At 36.5% G+C, this 21,614-nt stretch overlaps 1 protein-coding gene across 1 annotated transcript in view; it reads left to right on the forward strand.

Annotated features, from left to right (window-relative positions):
• SEC24A (SEC24 homolog A, COPII coat complex component) overlaps nucleotides 1-21,236 on the forward strand; it is a 61,650-nt gene extending 40,414 nt beyond the window's left edge. The window contains exons 12-23 of the mRNA XM_026508012.4: nucleotides 1,669-1,724; nucleotides 2,811-3,017; nucleotides 3,962-4,082; nucleotides 4,410-4,568; nucleotides 7,597-7,770; nucleotides 9,530-9,640; nucleotides 11,357-11,532; nucleotides 13,889-14,026; nucleotides 16,894-16,998; nucleotides 17,317-17,409; nucleotides 17,890-17,993; nucleotides 18,252-21,236. Of these exons, the coding sequence (XP_026363797.1) occupies nucleotides 1,669-1,724; nucleotides 2,811-3,017; nucleotides 3,962-4,082; nucleotides 4,410-4,568; nucleotides 7,597-7,770; nucleotides 9,530-9,640; nucleotides 11,357-11,532; nucleotides 13,889-14,026; nucleotides 16,894-16,998; nucleotides 17,317-17,409; nucleotides 17,890-17,993; nucleotides 18,252-18,366 (1,559 nt within the window). The 3' untranslated portion in view covers nucleotides 18,367-21,236. The remainder of the gene's footprint in view (nucleotides 1-1,668; nucleotides 1,725-2,810; nucleotides 3,018-3,961; nucleotides 4,083-4,409; nucleotides 4,569-7,596; nucleotides 7,771-9,529; nucleotides 9,641-11,356; nucleotides 11,533-13,888; nucleotides 14,027-16,893; nucleotides 16,999-17,316; nucleotides 17,410-17,889; nucleotides 17,994-18,251) is intronic.
• The last annotated feature ends 378 nt before the right edge of the window (nucleotides 21,237-21,614 follow it).

The raw sequence follows: 21,614 nt of genomic DNA on the forward strand, positions 1-21,614 counted from the left end.
AACATTTTTAAAATTTAATTTTTAAAAGATTTATTTATTTGAGAGAGAGCTAGAGAGCATGTGGGGGGGGAGGGGCAGAGGGAGAGGGAGGGAGAGAGAGAGTCTTAGGCAGCTTTCATGCTAAGCGTGGAGCCCAACATGGGGCTTGAGGTCACGACCTGAGCGGAAACCAAGAGTCAGACGCCTAACAGACTGTGCCACCCAGGCACCCCACAACGTTCTTTATTTTTAAAGCAAAAAGAGAAGAAAATCTAAACAGTCTGCTGTAGAATTTTTTTTTAAAGATTTATTTATTTGAGAAAGAGAGAGAGATGGGGAGGGGAAAGAAAGAGGGGAAGAGAGAGAGAGAGAGAGAGAAGCATACTCCCTGCTGAGTAGAAAGCCTGATATGGGGCTCAATCCCAGGACCCAGAGAGATCATGACCTGAGCCAAAGGCGGATGCTTGACCAACTGAGCCACCCAGGTGCCCCAACTGTAGAATTTTTAGGTGACAGCTAAAGTAAATACATAATGTTACAAATAATTTTTTGGTATTTGTTTTACAAACGTTATAAAGAGCCTTTATTTATTTATTTGTAAAGATTTTATTTATTTATTTGACAGAGACAGCCAGCGAGAGAGGGAACACAAGCAAGGGGAGTGGGAGAGGAAGAAGCAGGCTCCTAGCAGAGGAGCCTGATGTGGGGCTCTGTCCCAGGACCCTGGGATCACGCCCTGAGCCGAAGGCAGATGCTTAATGACTGTGCCACCGAGGCGCCCCTATAATGAGCCTTTAAAAAAAAAAAACCAAAAAACAGTACCATAATGTAGAAAGTAAGACTTCTTGTAGTCCTTCACTACCACCCACAGTTTGCTTCCTTTTAAAGGAAGATAATTTAATTCCTAAGTAAGAATAAATTTGAATCCTGAGGAGCTCATCTGAAGTGGTCAGTTAGCAATACCTTCTGATTTACTTGATTTTGTAGTTCCATAAATATAGGCTCTAGTGGGGACCTTCTTTATGCGACAGTATGTGCTTTTTGAATGACAGAGCTGTTGTTGGGCTATATTACTTCTTCGTAAAGGCATAGGATTCTTATGTGTCATCTTAGTTAACTTTTTTTTTAATGCCAAGCTAACTGGTTTTGAGGGCTAATAAGCAAGAATGTAAAGTAGGATTCTAAACTGTTGTCTTTAACTTAAGAAGCAGAGCACTTGTGCAGACCTGTACTGAGTGCTTACAGATCAATATTTTCTAGTTAGGAGGCTATTTACGTTTTACATGGTAACAGATAAGTGGCAATAAATACCTAAATCTATGCTCCGTTGGTGGCTTTTTGAACATAGGTAGATAGTGCTATGTCTAATAGAGGAGGTCGCTTTTCTTTAAATTATGGGGGTTGTTAATTTTTATTTTTTTAAAGATTTTATTTATTTGTGAGAGAGAGAAAGAACACACACAGGGGAAGCGGCAGACAGAAGGAGAAGCAGACTTCCTGCTGAGCAGGGAGCCCGATGCAGGACTCAATCCCAGGACCCTGGGATCCTGACCTGAGCCGAAGGCAGACGCTTAACCAACTGAGCCACCCAGGCGCCCCTGGGGGTGGTTACTTACATCAGTGTTAAGTGTTTGGAGCATCTTTAACAATTAAATTCTTTTTAAAAGAAATATTTATTTCTTTTTTCAGATGTTTTTATACCTATGCCAGAGAACTTATTAGTAAATTTAAATGAAAGTAAAGAGGTAAGTTACATTTTCTTACCTGACACATTTTTTTGAAATATTGAAGGAATGTATTTTCAAAATGAACTTTAAGTTTTGTTTCTTTATGAGGCATTTCTAAGATGTGTAACATTTTATATTTGCTGTTAGTTAAAATTCATCAGATGAATAGATCTTGAGTTTACCCTTGAACCGATGGCTTTTAAGTCTAATGTAGCAAGATACTTCTAATAGGGTAGAAGATAAGCCTGTTTTGTAAAGGAAAACCTGTAGGAAACCTGCCTTGCCACCATTTGGGATATTGGGAGGGTTGCTCAGATAAGCTTCTGGTCACTACATAGAAGCACTTTAGCTAGGCTGCTTTCAGTGCCCTTTGCTTTTCTGATTCACAGAGTGTCATTGGGGTCAGTTCAGAAGAAACTTATTACCTGCCTGGAAATTGCCATGACATAATACAGTGAGAGGTGAACAGAATGTGTCTGAAGGGGGGATGTTGTCTACCCTGTACATGCATATATGCCGTAGGGGTAACATTTTAACTAGCAAGTCTATGGTCTCAGCTGTTGGCAACAGTGACTTCACCATAGTGTGAAGTACTTTTTTACCCTTTAACTCTCTTTATTTGTACAACCTAACCTGAATAGGTAGTTGTTTTCCATTTTGTTTTTCTTTTGTAGTGGTCTTACTAGTTGGCAAATTTACTGGCTATCTTAGACTTTTCAATAGGGAAGAGTTAAATCACTTTGGAACTGAAGAGAATAAAGTGTGTAGAGGTGATTGAGAAGGCCATGTTTGATGGCATTCAAAGAAATGAGATCTAAACTGATGGTTCTTTTGGATACATTTTGGACTTATAGTCTTGCTGGACTACTGCATGTGTAAGAACTGTAAGGCCCCAATTTTGATTTGTCTTGCTTGCCAATTTATAATGTTGACTTAAAATGGCTTTCTTGTCATTTGACCAACTTCATTGTTTACTGTACTGTCTGTAGATTCTCTGACCATCATCATGATTCAGTGTCTTGTCTACTGTATTAGTTACTGACTTTTTGTGGAAGAAGTTTGTAATTGTTAACATCTTTGAGTTTTCTTGCTTTATTTTACAAGCTTGTTCAAGATTTACTGAAGACTTTACCACAAATGTTCACCAAGACCCTGGAAACCCAGAGTGCCTTGGGTCCTGCACTTCAGGCTGCCTTTAAGCTGATGTCTCCAACTGGTGGTCGAATGTCCGTCTTTCAAACACAACTTCCTACTCTTGGAGTGGGAGCCCTGAGACCACGAGAGGAGCCCAACCATAGGTCATCTGCTAAGGTTAGAAAGTCATCAAATGTATATTACCATTTATGCTGGTGCTCTGCTCTGTTCCTTTGACCACAAAGCCTATTTTTCATTTATTTTTCAGTTGTGGAGAGGAGGGAGTATAAGGAAATAGACAAAGCCTTTGATGAGAAAGTCTGGCAGTCTAAAGAATATGCCTGTTAGGAACATAGTAGAATGTTGATGACCACTAAAAAGTAGTCTGCCATCTTGACTGCTGTGGATTGCTTTTGAGCAATTAGTTTATATAAACCTAGTTTGAGACACGTATTTTTCAAAAGATGATGAGTGTTGCTGTATACTGTAATGATGATGGTGTTAGTCCTGGGGTCAGTCTGCCTAAATTCTGCTTTTTGTTTTATTTTATTATTTTTATTATTATTATTTCTTTAAAGATTTTATCTATCTGTCAGAGAGAGCACAAGCAGGGGGAGCAGCAGGCAGAGGGAGAAACAGGCTCTCTGCTGAGCAGGGAGCCCACTGTGGGGCTTGATCCCGGGACCTTGGGATCATGACCTAAGCCAAAGGCAGATGCTTAACCAACTGAGCCACCCAGGTGTGCTTTATAGATGTACAAGCTTAAAGAGTTAATTTCTTTGCCCTCTGTTTCCTTATGTTTATTTATAATGTGAAAATAATGATAGTACCTGCTTCTTAGAATAGTTCAAAGGACTATATAGATATTACACATGAATTGTTCAGAATGGTTTCCAGCAATCTAAGCATTTAATAGATTATTGAAATTAGCATAATAGATGTATTTATTTTTAAGCAGTACATGTTTTTTTATTGAGAAAACGAAGAACCAAAAAGAAAGGATTTTTAGAATGCCCAAGGATAATTAATTATTAACATCTTGGTATATACAGATAGGTTTTTAAATTTTATGATAATTTAATAATTAAAATTTTTTTCTTTATGTAATTTATTATTAATAGGAAATTCACTTGACACCATCCACTGACTTTTATAAGAAATTAGCCTTGGATTGTTCTGGTCAGCAGGTAGCTGTGGACTTATTCCTTCTCAGTGGACAGTATTCTGACTTGGCTTCTCTGGGTGAGTTCTTCCTCATGATTATTTTTCTCAAGTGAATGTGAAAATGGAATTTATATGATGATATTCTAAATAGAGGACAAAGTGAAGGAATTTTTATTCCTTTGGCAGAGTTAATCAGTCTATTATAAACCTTTTGGTCTTCTCTAAGCATTTATAGATTTCTAAACATTTACAATAGAGACATTTTTATAGTACTATTTAAAGAGATGAAATACTCTTTTTTGGTAATATTTGGGAGGCTAAGGCAAGATTGATTCAAACACCAGTAGTTTTTTCAGCACTAATTGTTAATTGCAGAATTTTTAAAAAGTGTGTGTTTTCTTCCAGGTTGTATTTCTCGGTATTCAGCAGGTAGTGTCTATTACTATCCTTCTTACCACCATCAGCAGAACCCAGTACAAGTACAGAAATTACAGAAGGAACTACAGAGATACCTCACTCGAAAGATTGGCTTTGAGGCAGTCATGAGGATTCGGTGCACGAAAGGTGGGGGGCACTTTTTTTTTTTTCACATTTACATAGATGCGTTGCTTTTGATATAAGTAAATATACATTTTCAGTTTGTCTTATTTCATAAGGTTTGCTCTTCTAAGATATTTTACTTACACTGATGGAATATGAAATTAAGAATAGAGAAGAGAGGTACCTGGCTGGCTCAGTCGCTGGAGCATGCAACTCTTGATCTCAGGGTTGTGAGTTCAAGCCCCACGTTGGGTGTGGAGCCTACTTAAAAAAAAAAGAAGAAGAATAGAGAAGAAACATTATAAAAGAAAATAGGGACTATTTTGAATTACTGAGAGCCACTGAATTGTAGGCTGTGTGTGCGATGTATGTATGCATGTATCTTATGTTAGTCACCATACAATACATCATTAGTTTTTGATGTAGTGTTCCATGATTCATTGTTTGCATATAACACCCAGTGCTCCATGCAATACGTGCCCTCCTTGATACCCATCACCGGGCTAGACCATCCCCCCCACCCACCTCCCCTGTAAAACCCTCAGTTTGTGTGTGTGATTTTTATGGTATGTGAATTGGATCTCTCATTTTAAAAAAATCGTATCTCCCTCCACCCCTACATCCAAATAAGCATGGATTTTTATTCCATTTATTGACAGTAGTAGTGAAAGGTCTTTTTTTTTTAAGTTATTTTTTATTGTGGTAAAATATACTTAACATCAGATTTACCACTTTAACCATTTTTAAGTATACAGTCGAATGGCATTAAGTATACTCTCATTGTTGTGCAGCCATCCCCACCATTCATCTCTAGAAGTCGTAGGTCTTAATTTGCGTTCTTCTCAGTCTTAGTCTATCTTGCTTCCAACACCTTGCCTCGGTGTTGCTTTGAAAGTAGTGTGACAGTTTTAGAATACTTTCGTCCAATTTGTTTTTCAGGATAAATGCCTGTAGCTGCTAAATGATACTATTTTCCTAGGCAAGTGGGAAATAATTCTTGATATTTTATTCCTTCACATTATCAACCTGGTTCTAATCTTATATTTAGATGTTAAAATAATGTTGTTCTGGGACGCCTGTGTGGCTCAGTTGGTTAAACGTTTGCCTGCTTCTCCCTCTGCCTGCTGCTCCACCTGTTTGTGCTCTCTCTCTCTGACAAATAAATAAATAAAATCTTTAAAAATAAAATATAGTAAAATAAAATAATGTTCTTTTAGAGGTGTGAAGCAATCATTTTTCTGAAGTGGAAAGAGTATATGAAATAGCCAAAAAAAAGATATCAAAAGATAAGGATCCACAGACCTGTCCACTAAAGAGATGTTGAGATCTATCGGTCAAACCATGTGCCAAATGAAGTTCTCTATTATCTGTCACTGTAATAAAAAGAAAAAAAGGATTGAGTAAAACAGCGGACAATAAAGCCTTTGTAATATCTTACGTAAGGTATCAAACACTCCTATAAGGTTGCCACATCTCCAAACAGTGTCACTCGTAACCAATTGGTTACCACAGTAGTCTTCTGTTTCTATTTCTTTTTGTGCTTTGATTGGCTGGCTATAGATTGGAGGGTCCTACTACCCCCTCTTTGGGTTCAATTAATTTGACAGAGCAGCTTACAGAACTCAGAGAAACATTTTACTTTCTAGATCACTGGTTTATCATAAAATATATAACTCAGGAAAAGTCAGATGAAAGAGATGTATAAGGCAAGGTATAGAGAAAGGGAAAGGGCATGGAGCTTCTGCATTTTTCATGTTCTCTCTGAGTGCTCCGCTCTCCCCACATCTCCATGTGTTCACCAATCTGAAAGCTTTCCAAAGGACCCCATCCTACTGGGTTTTTATGAAGGCTTCTTTACATAGTCATGGTTGCTTAAATTATTGGCCATTGATGACTGACTCAACCTCCAGTTCCTCTCCCCTCTCCGAAGGATGTTGGTGGGGGACAGGTTGGACTGTAATTTCTAACCTTTTTTTTTTTTTTTTTAAAGATTTTATTTTATTTATTTATTTGACAGAGAGAGAGACAGCCAGCGAGAGAGGGAACACAAGCAGGGGGAGTGGGAGAGGAAGAAGCAGGCTCCCAGCAGAGGAGCCTGATATGGGGCTCGATCCCAGAACTCTGGGATCACGCCCTGAGCCGAAGGCAGACACTTAACAACTGAGCCACCCAGGCGCCCCTGTAATTTCTTTTTTTTTTTTTTTTTAAAGATTTTATTTATTTATGTGACAGAGAGACAGCCAGTGAGAGAGGGAACACAGCAGGGGGAGTGGGAAAGGAAGAAGCAGGCTCATAGCGGAGGAGCCCGATGTGGGACTCGATCCCGGCACGCCGGGATCACGCCCTGAGCCGAAGGCAGACGCTTTAACGACTGCGCTACCCAGGCGCCCCGCCCCTGTAATTTCTAACCTTCTAATTACATGGTTGGGACCTCTGGTAATCAGCTCCCATCCTTTGGTTACATAGGTGCTTACCAAAGTCACTCCATCAGCATAGCAGAAGACAGCTTTGTGAACTTCATCACTTAAATAATCCTAAGAGTTTAGGGGTTCTGTGCTGTAAATGAGTGAAGATCAAGTACATATTTCTTATTATGAATCACAATTTCACATATAAGCTTTTTTTTTTAATTAGGCTGCACTCCCAGCATGGAGTGGGCTTGAACTCAGACCTCTCAGATCAAGACCTGAGCTGAGATTAAGAGTCAGGTTAACCGACTGAGCCACCCAGGTTCCCCTCACATCTAAACTTTTTTTTTTTTTTTAGGTTTTATTTATTTATTTGGGAGAGAGCAAGAGCGAGAGAGAGAGCACACACAGAGAGGGAGAAGCAGACTTCTCACTGAACAGGGAGCCTGATGTTGGGTTTGATCCCAGGACCCTGAGATCATGACCTCATCCAAAGGCAGACCCTTAACCAACTGAGACATCCAGGCGCCCCACATCTAAACTTTTAAATTTACTCTCTGCCAGTCTGATAAATGACAAGGATAAAGTGTAAATATCTGTATATTGGTGTATATAAGTCATTTTGATAAAGTTTTCTCTTCTAGGTCTTTCCATTCATACTTTCCATGGGAACTTCTTTGTTCGGTCAACAGACTTACTGTCTTTGCCTAATGTAAACCCAGATGCTGGGTATGCAGTACAGATGTCTGTGGAAGAGAGTCTTACTGACACTCAGTTGGTTTCCTTTCAGTCTGCACTCTTGTATACATCCAGCAAAGGTGAGTTGGGTTTTTTTGTTTGTTTGTTTGTTTGTTTTTATTGTGGCAAAGACATATAACATGAGATCTACACTTTTAACAGATTTTTAAATTTACAATCCAGTATTGTTAACTATAAATACAGTGTGTTGCAGCAAAGGTAAGTTTTTCATTTGGTCATGTATTCTTTGTCTTATATATAATGAATGCCCTCTGTTTTGGAGTTACTCATTTCCATTAAACCAGAAGAGTATTTCTCATTTTAAGAGCTTCGTTGCTATTCCTGATAAAGCCAGGATGTGTTGTATTTATTTTCCTTAGCCATTGTTTTTAACAGATATTTATTGAGAGTCTATTTAGTGTCAGGCTGACTGTTCAGAAAAATTTTGGTATTGTCAGATTACTTTTCTGAAAGATTTCACCAGTTCATGGTCCCATCAAGTGCCCTTTCCATTTCAGCCTCTGATATTGTGTGTGTGTGTGTGTGTGTGTGTGTGCGTGTGCGTGTGCGCGCACGCGCGCGCGCTCGCATCTCTGGATGTTTAGTTCTTGTTGCCAGTATGATAGACTAATCATTGTATCTGTTTTCTTTTAGCTCTCACTGTTCTTTTCTAGAATAGAAACTCTAAACAGTGTTACCCTTTTTTTGCAGATATTATTTTGTCTTTTTAAAAGTATTTAAAAGTAATTTGTATGAGCTCCTCATGTGTACACTTTCATCAGTCTTCATGTATCAGTACAGGTTGTAATATGAGTATCATCTCTAGTTTTTTTTACTTGTTCTTTTTCATTGGTGTTCGAAGTCTTGCTGGTTAGAAATTTTTAAAAGTTTGACATAATATTTGATATTTGATGGTTATCAAAAAGTTTTTGTTTCTGTATTGGTTTGTGTTATTGTGGGTAATTACTAAAGAGAAAATATTGTATTGATTTCTTCAAAAATTTTTTTTCTGTGATTAAAGAGAAAAGTATAAAATTGCTTTGTCCTTTAAATATCAAAACAGACTCTTAGAACACATGTGGAAGTAGTGTTGTCATAATTTATGTATATTAATTCAAAATTTGTATTAGTAAAAAAAATTAAGTAACCAAAAGGTTCAGGAAAGAGATTTTTGAGCTAACATGTTACCATCATTTGATTATGATCCCTTTTCAGTAGTAACTTGAACAAAAAGAATTTTTAAAAAAATTTTATTTATTTGAGAGATGGAGAGGGAGCACAAGTAGTGGGGAGGGGCAGAGGGAGATGGAGAAGCAGACTCCCTGCTGAGCAGGAAGACTGAACTGGGACTTGATCACAGGACCCTGGCATCGTAACCCTGAGCCTCATGATCACAGGGCAGATGCTTAACCAACTGAGCCACTCAGACGCCCCGAACAAAAAGAATTTTGTAGTCAGAAAATAAGAGGACACCTGGGTGGCTCAGTTGGTTGTGTCTGCCTTTGGCTTAGGTCACGATCCCAGGGTCCTGGGATTGAGTCCTGCATCGGGCTCCCTGCTTAGGGGGAATCTGCTTCTCCCTCTACCCTTCTCCCCTGCTCATGATCTCTCTTTCTCTCACTCTCTCTCTCAAATAAATACATAAAATCTTTAAAAAAAAATAAATAAATAAATAAGAAACTTTGGAGTTTTATTCATTTAAGTTTTGATACTATTTCTGCATGCTGAATAACCCTTTTTGATTCTAAATAGAAAAGAAATGATTTTTTCCAAGGGACTTTAATATAAATTTTTTAATATGGTTGTGCCTTACTATCATTTATGTGTTTTTCCCCAAAGGTGAAAGAAGAATTCGTGTTCATACTTTGTGTTTGCCTGTAGTTTCAACTCTGAATGAAGTCTTTCTTGGAGCTGATGTTCAAGCAATATCAGGGTTATTGGCCAATATGGGTAAGAATTGTTATCAGCCGTTGTAAATATTTCATAAAAAATAACATTAGAAAAATCCACATAGTTTTATTTTCCTTTAAATAAGTAGGTTTAAAGGTTTCAATGTTTTAGATCTTCTATATGCCTCCTAAGTAACTACTTGAATGAAAGGATCTGTTGTAGGTAACCTTATTTAAAAAAAAAAATTTTAAGAATTTTATTGGCATAAAATTTATATACCACTTCACATAACCCATTTTAAGTATACAACCCTGCTGTTTGTAGTATATTTACAGAATTGTGTGGCCATCATCTCAATCTGATTTTAGATCATTTTCATCACCCCCAAAAAGAACCTCATGCCTGTCAGTAGTTACTGGCCTATTACTGTCTCCTTCCCTCACTGGCCTTACGCAGCTACTAAGCTGCTTTCTATCTCATAATCGGCCTACGATGGACTTAAATACTATATTTTACTTAATGTTCAATACTAGTGGTTAGTAGCTTTTTAATGAGTTCTGTAACTGGGATTACAAGAGACTTTGAACTGTAAAGATCTTTAGACTTGGAGTCTTGGAATTCAGGATTAAAAACCAGTTTACTCTCACAGGTAAGTTTGCAGCCTTGGCCAGATCACATGAGCTAGGAGAAAATTTAATGATACCTTCACCTCTTTACTTCCATATCAGATATAGGTGCCTCTATGAGGTTTTTTTGGTCCTTTTTCAAATATATAGAGCTTAACATCATTTTGGTTCTTGCTTTTTTTTCCTCCTTCAGGAAAGACGCCGTTGCGTCCGTTTGCTTCACACTCAGATCTGTCTATATTAGGAATAATTACTCATTATCTTGGATTTCCTATTGGGAAATTTATTCCTTTAATGAAGCCTGATAAAGAATCCAACCTCATTTTAGTCTCATATGCTGTTGAAAGTTAAAGATTGCAATCTAAGAATTTGAGGGTCACTACCTTTATATTTTCTTGAACTAATACTTTTTAGTACTCATGTGATCATTGTTATCTTTATCATCAACAAGAACTATATTTCAGGCAGTATTTGTAGATTTTAAAATTTTTTCGGGGCGCCTGGGTGGCACAGTCGTTAAGCGTCTGCCTAATTTGGTTATAGCCATTAATCACATCACTTTATTGATCATATTTTTGAAACCACATGAATTGAGTTTAGTTCTAGTTTGAGAAGTCTTCAAAACAATAATAGTGCTTTTAGTATTTTAAAAATTTTTTTTGGAAAAATTTTTTTCAAGTGTGCAGAAATGTTTATAAATGGTGCTATGACAGGTGATAAGAATCATGTAAGTAGCTCTCTTAAGAGCTCTTTCAATAATTATAAAATTCTCTGTGAAGAAAGCATGTGTGTTTAGTTGCAGGGTTTTTTCTTTCTCTGTGGTATATAACATAAGATGGTGGGTTATAATTAACAACATCTTAGATCGAACGAGATACAGTTTTCCCATTTTACAGATAAGGAAACAGGCTCATGAAGGTTAGATTCCTTGCCACATTGTCATACAGCTATGAAATCGAGACCCATTTCAGGAGAGTTTGGTTTGATTCTTCAAACCATGTGCTTTTAAGTGCTTTACGTGGCTCCTTACGTATGTAATAAATTGGAGAGAATTTGTATAATAAAAAAAAATTACATCTCTTCTATCCTTAACAGTGGGGTAGCTAAACTTCTCTTTTCTCTTGTTTGTCCCTACCTCCATCTCTTTTAGCTGTTGACAGGTCTGTGACTGCCAGTCTGAGTGACGCTCGGGATGCCCTGGTGAATGCTGTCATAGACTCTCTTTCAGCTTATCGTTCTTCAGTCCTGAGTAACCAGCAGCCTGGACTCATGGTTCCTTTCTCTTTGCGGCTTTTTCCACTCTTTGTGTTGGCTCTCCTTAAACAGGTAAGAGAATCAAAACCAAGAACTAAAACAGTGAAAATGTCAATAGCCCAGATTTTTATCCTGTGAACCACTAACACTGTATGTATTACTTTAAGCCATTTAAGTTTTCTGAGGACAGTGACTTTGACTCTTAACTTGCACCTTGAAGGAATTTGTAACCCGATGAAGTTGCAAGATAGTGATTTAAAGCATATGCCTTATTTGTAAGAGCTGTTCACCAAGTACTCACTGACATTATCAGAGATGTCGATGATAAGTTTACCAGAACAAGAGCTGTATATTTTATTGCTCATGCAAGAAGTCACACATAAAACTCTTTTGACTTTTCCCTGCTGTCTCTAGTATTTCAGGCACATACTACTACTTAATCTTAGATATGCCCTCTCATACTTGTGTACCTGTTTCCATGACCTGCATTGTACTTTCCTATTCCTGTGTTTGAGCTCAAATGTTATCTGGCAGTTGCCTTTCCTTCTATGGTCTTGTAGAGTTTTTTATTTGATATTTATTACTTATTTGTCTCCCTTGCCTGACCTTTGCCCCTACAGCTGGCAGGTAGAGAAGGCTTTATGCTAGTGTCCAAAATAAAATGTCCAAGCTTGTATACTTAGGGTACCTTTCCTTATACATTTTATTAAAAAGCTCATGTTAATAAATCACCTGGGAGAGCATCCCAGATTCCAAAATTGATGAAAACTACTCTGATCTTGTCAATTTGTGTCTTTTTCTGAACTCCAGGATTGACTTGTCTGGTGTATGTTGTCTCTTCTAGGGGAGAAGGGCAACCACTCATCATAATAGGATGGCTTTATGTATTTTCACTTCTGAATATAATGTAAATGCACAGAAATTAAATAAATACTTAAATTTTAACATTTAAAAATCTGAGCTTTTCCCTCTTTAGGTCTTTCCTTAAATGCTGTCCTTTTACTGAGGCCTGCCTTTCCTCATTTCCCCATTTAGTGTGCAACATTCTCTAGCCACCCTAACCTACATTCTTTACTTCTCTTCCCTCCCTTATTTTTCTCCATAGTATTTAACACTGACATATCAGTATTTTGCTAATTTATTATTTACTTTTCCCTTACTAGGATTTTTTTGTCCATGAGGGCAAGGATTTTTATCTTTTTTGAAAAGTTACCGCTTTGTCCCATCACCTAGAACAATTTTTAGTACATAATATCCTCTCAGTAAATAGTTATTGAATGAATAAATAAACTTTCCTTCTTCCATTTCTCATAATATTCTTTCTTCTTTCTTAGTGACTATTAATGTACTAATTTAAAAGATCTTGACTCTTGATCTCAAGGTCATGGGTTTGAGCCCCATGTTGAGCACAGAGCTTACTTAAAAAGAAATCTTAAGAGCCTTGGGGCCTCGGCCTGGCTCCTTCAATAGAGCCTGAGACTCTTGATCTCCGGATTATGAGTTCAAGCCCTATGTTGGATGTAGAGATTATTTTTTTAAAAAATCTTTTAAGAGCCTTTTCCAGTCTTCTTTATGTATAGTTATTGCACTTGTTTTAAGGCATAATCTCATTGCTGCTAGCTCTCTGCCTGTTTCTGCTACTTTCCATCAGTAGGAATGGTTACAACCTTTTTTTTTTTTTTAAGATTTTATTTTTTTAAGTAATCTCTACACCCAATGTGGGGCTAGAACTCAAAACCTCAAGATCAAGAGTTGCATGCCCTATACCGACTGAGCCAGCCAGGAGCCCCAGGAATGCTTAAAACCTCACCTTAAAACTTTTAATATTCTCCATGAAGCTAATATACCAGTTAAAACTAAGTACTTAAACACCAGTAAAACTTACTATGTACTACTTTTATTCTGCTAAGTAACTATCCTCATTTGTGTTGTTATTTTTTCTGGTTGATTTTTAGGCTTTATTGTGTTGTTTAATTTCCTAACCGTGGGAGAAACAAGGATGGTTAACCACCATTAGTCATCACCTAGCATTTATGAAACACAGATCTTTAGTCCTTCATGTGTGTTTTCATTTTATCATCTGCAGTATAACTTTATCCTTCTCATGGTATTATTTAGATTTTTATATCACTATCCCTCTGTGGTACATAGAATGTTTAGATCTATTTCACTGATTAGGAAACACCAAGAGAGACCTAATGACTTTGCTATGGTCAGGTAATTAATTTCTTTCAGGTGGCAGTATAGCCATAATTTAATAGATGTGTGACTTCTTAAAAGATACTTAAAAGAATTAATTAAAAGAACAATTAACAATAAATTTGCCGATTCTGTCTGAAGATATTCTTTTAACATCTGATATTTGCAAAGCTTTGTTTATATGTTATTAAATACCCCCCTTTTTTATGGGGGTGGTCTTTTGTTACAGAAATCATTTCAGACTGGGACAAATGCACGTCTAGATGAACGCATTTTTGCCATGTGTCAAGTGAAAAATCAGCCCTTGGTTTATCTTATGCTCACAACTCATCCCAGTTTGTATAGAGTTGACAATCTCTCAGATGAGGTAAGATTTATTACCTTTTTAGTGGCTATTTCCTGGAGGTTTATAAACCTAATTATACTGAGTCCATTGTAGAAATGAGAAAAGTTTTGTTTTTTTAAAAAAAGATTTATTTATTCATTTTAGAGCACGCATTGGGAAGTATGGGGGATTGGGAGAGGGAGAGAGAGTCTCAAGCCGACTCCATGCTGAGCGCCAAGCCCATCTCAGGGCAGATCATGACCTTAGCCAAAACCAAGAGTTGGATACTAAACCGATTGCACCACCCAAGGGCCCCCAAAAAGTTTTGTTTTTTAAAGCTGTTCGTTTTAGGGGCGCCTGGGTGGCTCAGTCAGTTAAGCATCTGCTTTTAGCTCAGGTCATGATCCTGGAATCACAGGATCGAGCGCTGCGTTGGGGTCCCTGCTCAGCTGGAATCTGCTTCTGTCTCTCCTACCCCTCTCCTGCTCTCTCTCTCTCAAGTAAATAAATAAAATCTTAAAAAAAAAAAAAAAGCTGTTAATTTTATTCCTTTGGTAGGTCTATATAAGGAAATTTTGGTTTGGGGAAGCTCTGAGAATAGTGCCTCTTTTACCAAATTATTATTTAAGATATAAAAGTAAGAAACTTTATTAAGTTTAAAACAAATCTCTAGAGCAGATCTAAGTAAATGAAGAGATGATCAAATTGACCTTTGGTTTATTTATTTAAACAAATTGATCTGAAGGGAGTGTCCTGAGAGTGATATTACATCTGAAAACCCTAGGTCAGTGTTTAGTGTAATAGTATTCTTGAATTAAAGAAAAAATATTTATTTATTTATTTATTTATTATTTTTTAATGTGGCCCAGGAGCTCTTCTGGGGCCTTTCTTTCTTTCTTTCTTTTTTCTTCTCTTTCTTTCTTTTTTTTTTTTTTTCCAATATTTTATTTATTTGGGAGGGAGATAGTGAGTGAGAGCATGAGCACGGGGTGGGTAGAGGGAGAAGTGGACTCCTCCCTCCCCCCCTGCTGAGCAGGAAGCGGGACATGGGGCTCAGTACCAGAACTCTGGGATCACGACCTGAGCCAAAGGCAGCTGCTTAACAACTAAGCCACCCACGCACCCCAAAGAAAAAATATTTAAGTTATAACATTATTTGCTCCTTTATTTCCTCATTCTTTTCATATGGGTCTTCTCTAGGAGACTAGAAAACACAGCCACTGATGCTAATCTTCTTTCCCACCAGAAGAAGACAAGATTCTTTTTTCCTTTCACATTAGAAAGCCTCTAGGGGAAATTTCTGAATGGCTATATTGAGTCAGTGCATGCTTTTTATGCTGCTCCCCACATGCCCTAAGGTGAGAGGTCTTAAGGTAATGTGATTAATACTCCCTCTTAAAGCTAAAGCCTCCTGTTAGAGGCATACCCCTTGGTAGATCAGTATTTTATTTACTTCCTCCTTTAGATAAGGTTTAATCAAGCACTTAAGTTTTTTTTTTTAAAGATTTTATTTATTTATTTGACAGAGATAGAGACCGCCAGAGAAAGAGGGAACACCAGCAGGGGGAGTGGGAGAGGAAGAAGCAGGCTCATAGCAGAGGAGCCTGATGTGGGGCTCGATCCCAGAACGCTGGGATCACGCCCTGAGCCGAAGGCAGCTGCTTAACCGCTGTGCCACCCAGGCGCCCCCAAGCACCTAAGTTTAAGTACTCAAAATTTTTTTGGTCAAAATTAATAGTTATGAATATTTAAAGGTGTATGTGTGTTTTCAGAGAACAATATTGTCCATTATAAATGAAAAATTTCCATTTCTGGCTTTAATAAATTAATGTCAAACTGAATAGAACTATTAAAATCTCATGTGCATTAGGCTTTTATTCCTCCCTCACATGTGCACATAACCTAAGCCACACAATCAGCCATTATTATTAACTAAATTCCAGATTTCACTTGGTTCTCACTGAAGTCATTTATCTGTTCAGGATACATAGATGTTGGTTGCATTTATTGTATTTTTTAAGTAATAGTTAAGATCAGAAGTTAATTTGGCTTTATTGGGATTCACAATGGGTTTGTTTAGATAAGCGATAAATATTTCTTCATCTTCTTTATATTTAAATATGAATAACTGTGATTTACCTAAGTAAGTTTCAAAGTCTCAGAGGTAACATTAAAAAAATATTTTTTTTTAACTGTGACTGCATATTGCCATGTCAACAAAAATTCTTGGAATGCAAAGATTTGGTCAGAGGCAAGGGAAAGCTTTAGGGTTGTAGAGTTTGCAAACCAGAAGTCTGCTCTGAAGGGGAAGGTTTTAGCTCAGGGTTGAATAGGCAAAAACTGCAAGTTCTGTGTCCTTCTTAGGGATTGGTCAGCCTGAGGTCCCAAACTGCAACTTTAAGGCGCAGAGTGACAAGCTGGATACAATTCAGTATTTCTCCTAGCGGCTTCAGGATGTGGTAGCAGCTTTAGAGCCTGATAAGATGTGTGGTGGGGGTCTGCAAATTTTGCTGAATTTTGTGTGGTTTGCCACTTTAGGCTGTGTTGTCTGGTTTTGTTCCCCGTGGGCATTTGGTCTGATAAAAAGTTTAGTTTTTTTCCCTTGACATGAGGGAACCCATCTTGTCAGCTGTTGCTGTCAAGTATTGGGGTATTTTGTTCTTAAGTTGTAGTGCAAAGCTGTAACTTTTGGGGGGCACCTGGGTGGCTCAGTCGGTTAAGCGCTTGATTCTTGATTTCGGCTCAGGTCATGATCTCACGGTCATGGGATGGAGCCCCACATCAGGCTCTACGCTCAGTGGGGAGTCTGCTTGAGATTCTCTCTCTCTTTCCCTCTGCCCCTCCTCTCTCTCTCTCTCTCTCAAATAAATAAAGTCTAAAAGCTTTAATTTTTTTGCTTAATTCCTCAGGGAGCGCTCAACATCAACGATCGCACCATACCTCAGCCTCCTATTCTTCAGCTTTCTGTGGAGAAGCTGAGCAGGGATGGAGCTTTCCTCATGGATGCAGGCTCTGTGAGTAGTCTAACTGATCTGGATCCTTACCTCTGTATACTACTATACCTTCATTCCCTTTAATATCTTTTTTCCTGTACAGATTAAATGCTGTTTAATCTATGTATTTTTGTATGAGACACCTTCTCCCTCCGTAGCCTCTTTTCATGATAAGCATAAATGTCTCATCATGGTAAAAAGTAATTATTATTAGTTCAGTTGAAGACTATAATCTCATTAAACATACTCATCATTTTGATCTTTTAAAACATAGTGGTAAAAGTGAGTCAGCAGCTCACTGTTAAGCTTGTCTCAAAATGATTTTCTTCCTGTCCCTAGGTACTGATGCTTTGGGTTGGAAAAAATTGTGGACAAAATTTTCTCAGCCAAGTTCTAGGAGTTCAAAACTATGCATTAATTCCACAGATTATGGTAAGACTGTCTTATCATGAGTGTGATTGTGGTAGACTTATACCATTTCATTGGTCAATGGCAGGGTCGTTTTAACTCCTGCTCTGGAGTAAGAACTGGTCTAATTGCCACATAAGCAAATGACTTGTGATCAGTGTCAGTTGGATTAATATATTATTCTTGAAGAAAGACATAATGAACTCTGTCACCAGCTCTGTAACCATGAACAAGTCACTAACAGCCTCATTTGTAAATTAAGAATGTTCTTGCTTATGGAGGAGTAACTGAAAAGATCCACGAGAAGGAATTTGTTAAGCTCTATAGCGTTTGTTTGGATAATTTTCGGTTTTAAAGCCTGACTTTAACTTAACCTACTGGGTGGCTCAGTTGGTTAAGATCTCCAGGTGACTCATATACATGATAAAGGTTGAGAAGCACTGTAAATGATGCCTTAGATCTGTGATTCAAGTAAGTTGGATATTGCTGGTTTTTGTTTAACAGACAGACCTTCCAGAACTTGATACACCAGAATCTGCCAGAATAATAGCATTCATCTCTTGGCTTAGAGAGCAGAGACCATTTTTCCCCATACTTCATGTAATAAGGTAAGTTGAATTTTTCATTTGCTAATAGTGAAATAATTTGTTTAGCTTTACAAGGACCTATTTTGAGTCATATGTGACCTATTCCTTAAGCAAACCCTTCAGGAAAAAAAAAAAAAGAATTTTCAAGAACTATTACTCAATTATGCTTTATATCCAGTTACTAGTAAAGAGTATGTTAAAAGTCTCATGACAAATCCACTCTATTTTACTATTACATTTTATCTAATATATATTTATATTTTGTCTTTTATTCCTCAGGGATGAGAGTCCAATGAAAGCAAACTTCCTTCAAAACATGGTAGAAGACAGAACAGAATCTGCATTATCATATTATGAATTCCTCTTGCATATACAACAACAAGTGAACAAATGAACAAATGAAGATATTTGACTTAAAGTCATGATAATGCAGAACACCTGAGAATGTGTAATACTTTCCTTTTCTATTAGGTTTGTGGACTAATGTGATGATTATATGTTCTCACTGTGATTTCAACAAACTATAGCAAATAAAGGACCACAGCAGAGAATCAAACATGCAACTCTGAAATACTGTATTTTTCAAATCAAAATATGTCTACATACATTTGATTGGATACTTTTTTTTCCTTGTTGCCAATAATGTTTGAGTTGTTATGGATTGAAATAGGATGAAACAATATTGCAGAGGCAAAGTAAATTTTGTAAAATAAAGACTTCTGTGTTTCAAATGTATATTTCTCATTTTTTCCTGAAATTTTGGCTGCTACATTTACAACCTCACAAGACTTAAGTGTTGCAGGGATGTTACAAATCCATTGATAATGATCTTTTTAAAATAAAAAATATTTCAGAAGTAAATAGTATGTAGTAAAGCTAGGAACCCATCCCCCACACCTGTTGGGTTTTTTTTTTTTTTAAGGAAGAAAAAGGATCATCATGTTAACTAAAACTAGAGTAAACTAACTCTAGTCTAGTTTGAGAAGAATATGAAATGATACAGTCAAGCTTTAAAATCTGTCAGTATTCTCTATACTTGAAGAACAAAGTCACTTTGATTTGAAGTGAAAACTAATTAAGTGGTTTTCTGATTTGACTGCAGAAGACTTGGTTGGATCCAGTATCATATTCTGCAGTGGAAAGAATCAGCTGTCTTCATAAGTACATTGGGACTGGCAATAATAGGGAGATGAGAAACTTTGGTTATCATGATCCTTGAAGTGGGCTTTGTTTGGTTCATTTCTGCTCTGTGATGTATAATAAAACTATTATATTGGTGAATTGATGAATTAAAGAAATTAAAGGTTTTAAAAATTCTGTCTCAAATGCATCAGTAACATTTTTCTAAGGAGTTTAATAATTGGAAGCCGCTCATAAGATATTTATTCTTGGATATTAAAACTTATTAAAGCATGAATGCTGCTGTTTGATTTGGTGGATATTAAGATTACACAAATACAATATATTGAAGTTATGGTAGAAACTTGATTTCTGAACATGCTCAAGAGACTGCTTTTTTGAGTGAGCCAGAGAAATACTATAGTCAAAACCATTGAGTGGATTTTGTTTACAAATAGGTAAATTATACATTTGTATATTTAAAGTGCTGTGATAGGATATCTTTAAAAGATTTTGGCCCATTTTTCACAGATTCACCTTGTCTTGTATGAACTTCTTAATGTAAAAGTTGTTCATGTGTAATACTTGATGAGAAAGTTTTTGTTTCTTTGTTTTAATGGGTTAGAAAAATGTGTTTACAACTCTTGGTCTCATATGATCACCAATGAAATAGTAACTTTCAGGTTTACATCAGTATGAGCTGACTAACTGAGTTGTTCGGGGATAGGGAAGAAGCAGGTCCCATTAGAGTATACACTACTGCTTGCCTGTTGGATCAGGCTCATTGTCGGGGTTTTATAGGAGTATCGTCTCCCTTATGCAGTGTTAAGGTTTCTCTTCAGTAGGCAAGTGGTACATCAAACTGGAAATTTTCTTGAAAGCTGCTTCATTTATTAGGAAGCAATTTTCAAGTTGTAGCAAATTAAAATAAATTTGTATTTTCCCCTCTTCTAAAGAAACAGAGTCATCCTTGTGCACTGATGTTTCTTAGAATAACTAAAATGCTCTTCTTAATGTGAATTGTAAATGTTGATGTTTGTAGGTCCTTTCTTAATAGTAGTGGAGAACCTTCCAGAGGGAAAAGTTTGTGTTTCTAGACAGTAATCTTCCTTGTGCCTCACTTCATCCCTAAGTGGGTATGACTCTTGTTATTGCCACATGCTGTTAGTATTTCACAAATTTACTTTTAAAATTTCACTTTAAAAATTATTTTAGATAGTGTGTAATGTGCAATCCAGAATAATTTTATAATAGGCAGGTTATAAAAGAACATAACTTTAGTTAAGTTTCATGATATTCTCTGAGTAATGAGGGAATGAATGAACCTTTTAGAGATACTGATGTTAAGCAATTATTTTTTGCAATACTGAATGTGTTTTTTAGTTGGTTTTTTTTTTTTTTTTTTTTTGCAGTAGGGCACTACCTGCTATCTCATCTTGTATTACTTTTTGATGTAAAGCAACTAATATTTACACTATGCCATATTTTTTTTATTGTAGTTGTAAATTATGAACGATCCTTGAATTTTCTACGGATCTACAACTACTAAAGTAACAGACAAGGGCAATCTTGGTATTTAAATCTGAGCATGGCAATTCTACCATAAAATACTCTATTTTTCTAATTTCTAGGATTTTTAAAATAACATTTCTGTACGTCTGACATTAATATTCACTCAAGCTGTGTACCATTTTAGTTTGCATATACTTCATTGTTTTAATTTAATGTGATGTATTGAGTCTAACAGACTGTTTTACAATAATTAGAACAAAAGATTTATTTCTTCTAATCAAAGATGCATAACAGCTATTATCTAGGGGACCATCAAATGTGATTTCAAGATTTTGTTAACTATTTCAAATATAATCCTTATATAGAAATTTTAATTTTGTAAAGTAGTGTATAATATTGTAACATTAAATTCTTGTTCTCAAATTCAAATATGTATTGATCTTCAATGTGCTGTGTTAAATCTTGTTTCTCTTAAATATTAGAGACAAGATTTGTCTTCCTTTTTACAATTTGTAATTTTCACTGTTTTATTCCTGTAAAAAAAACAAAGTCATTTGTAACCCATGCAAATAATCGTTTGAACTGTGCTAACTTATCAATTTGGCTATTCAATAAAGTTATTGAAAGAGCTTACATATAGTGACCTATTATTTAAAGGGGTATGGATAACCTGCCAGTCACTGAATTGTGCCGTGTTGTACACCCAAGCTAAGTCAATGGAAGGCTTTTGCTGAAAACGCTTTGAATCTAAGCTGGTGTCTGGGAGGTCATAAACCGAATTCTTGATGTTCACTCCTCAAGGATTGCTGGGTTTAAATTCTAAATTGAAAGCGGTGTTTGTTCATTTATTTGTTGTTTTTTTAAATTCTCGAAATGTTTGAGATAGTACTCCATTGTCTTCTGGACCCTTTGGTTATTGATAAGATGCCTACTGTCAACTTAATTAACTTTGAAGGTAATCTGTTAGCTTTCAAGATTTTTCTTTTATTAATATTTTGTAGTTTGGCTACT

Source organism: Ursus arctos, unplaced genomic scaffold (genome assembly GCF_023065955.2).
Source record: "Ursus arctos isolate Adak ecotype North America unplaced genomic scaffold, UrsArc2.0 scaffold_5, whole genome shotgun sequence".
Classification (NCBI taxonomy): domain Eukaryota; kingdom Metazoa; phylum Chordata; class Mammalia; order Carnivora; family Ursidae; genus Ursus; species Ursus arctos.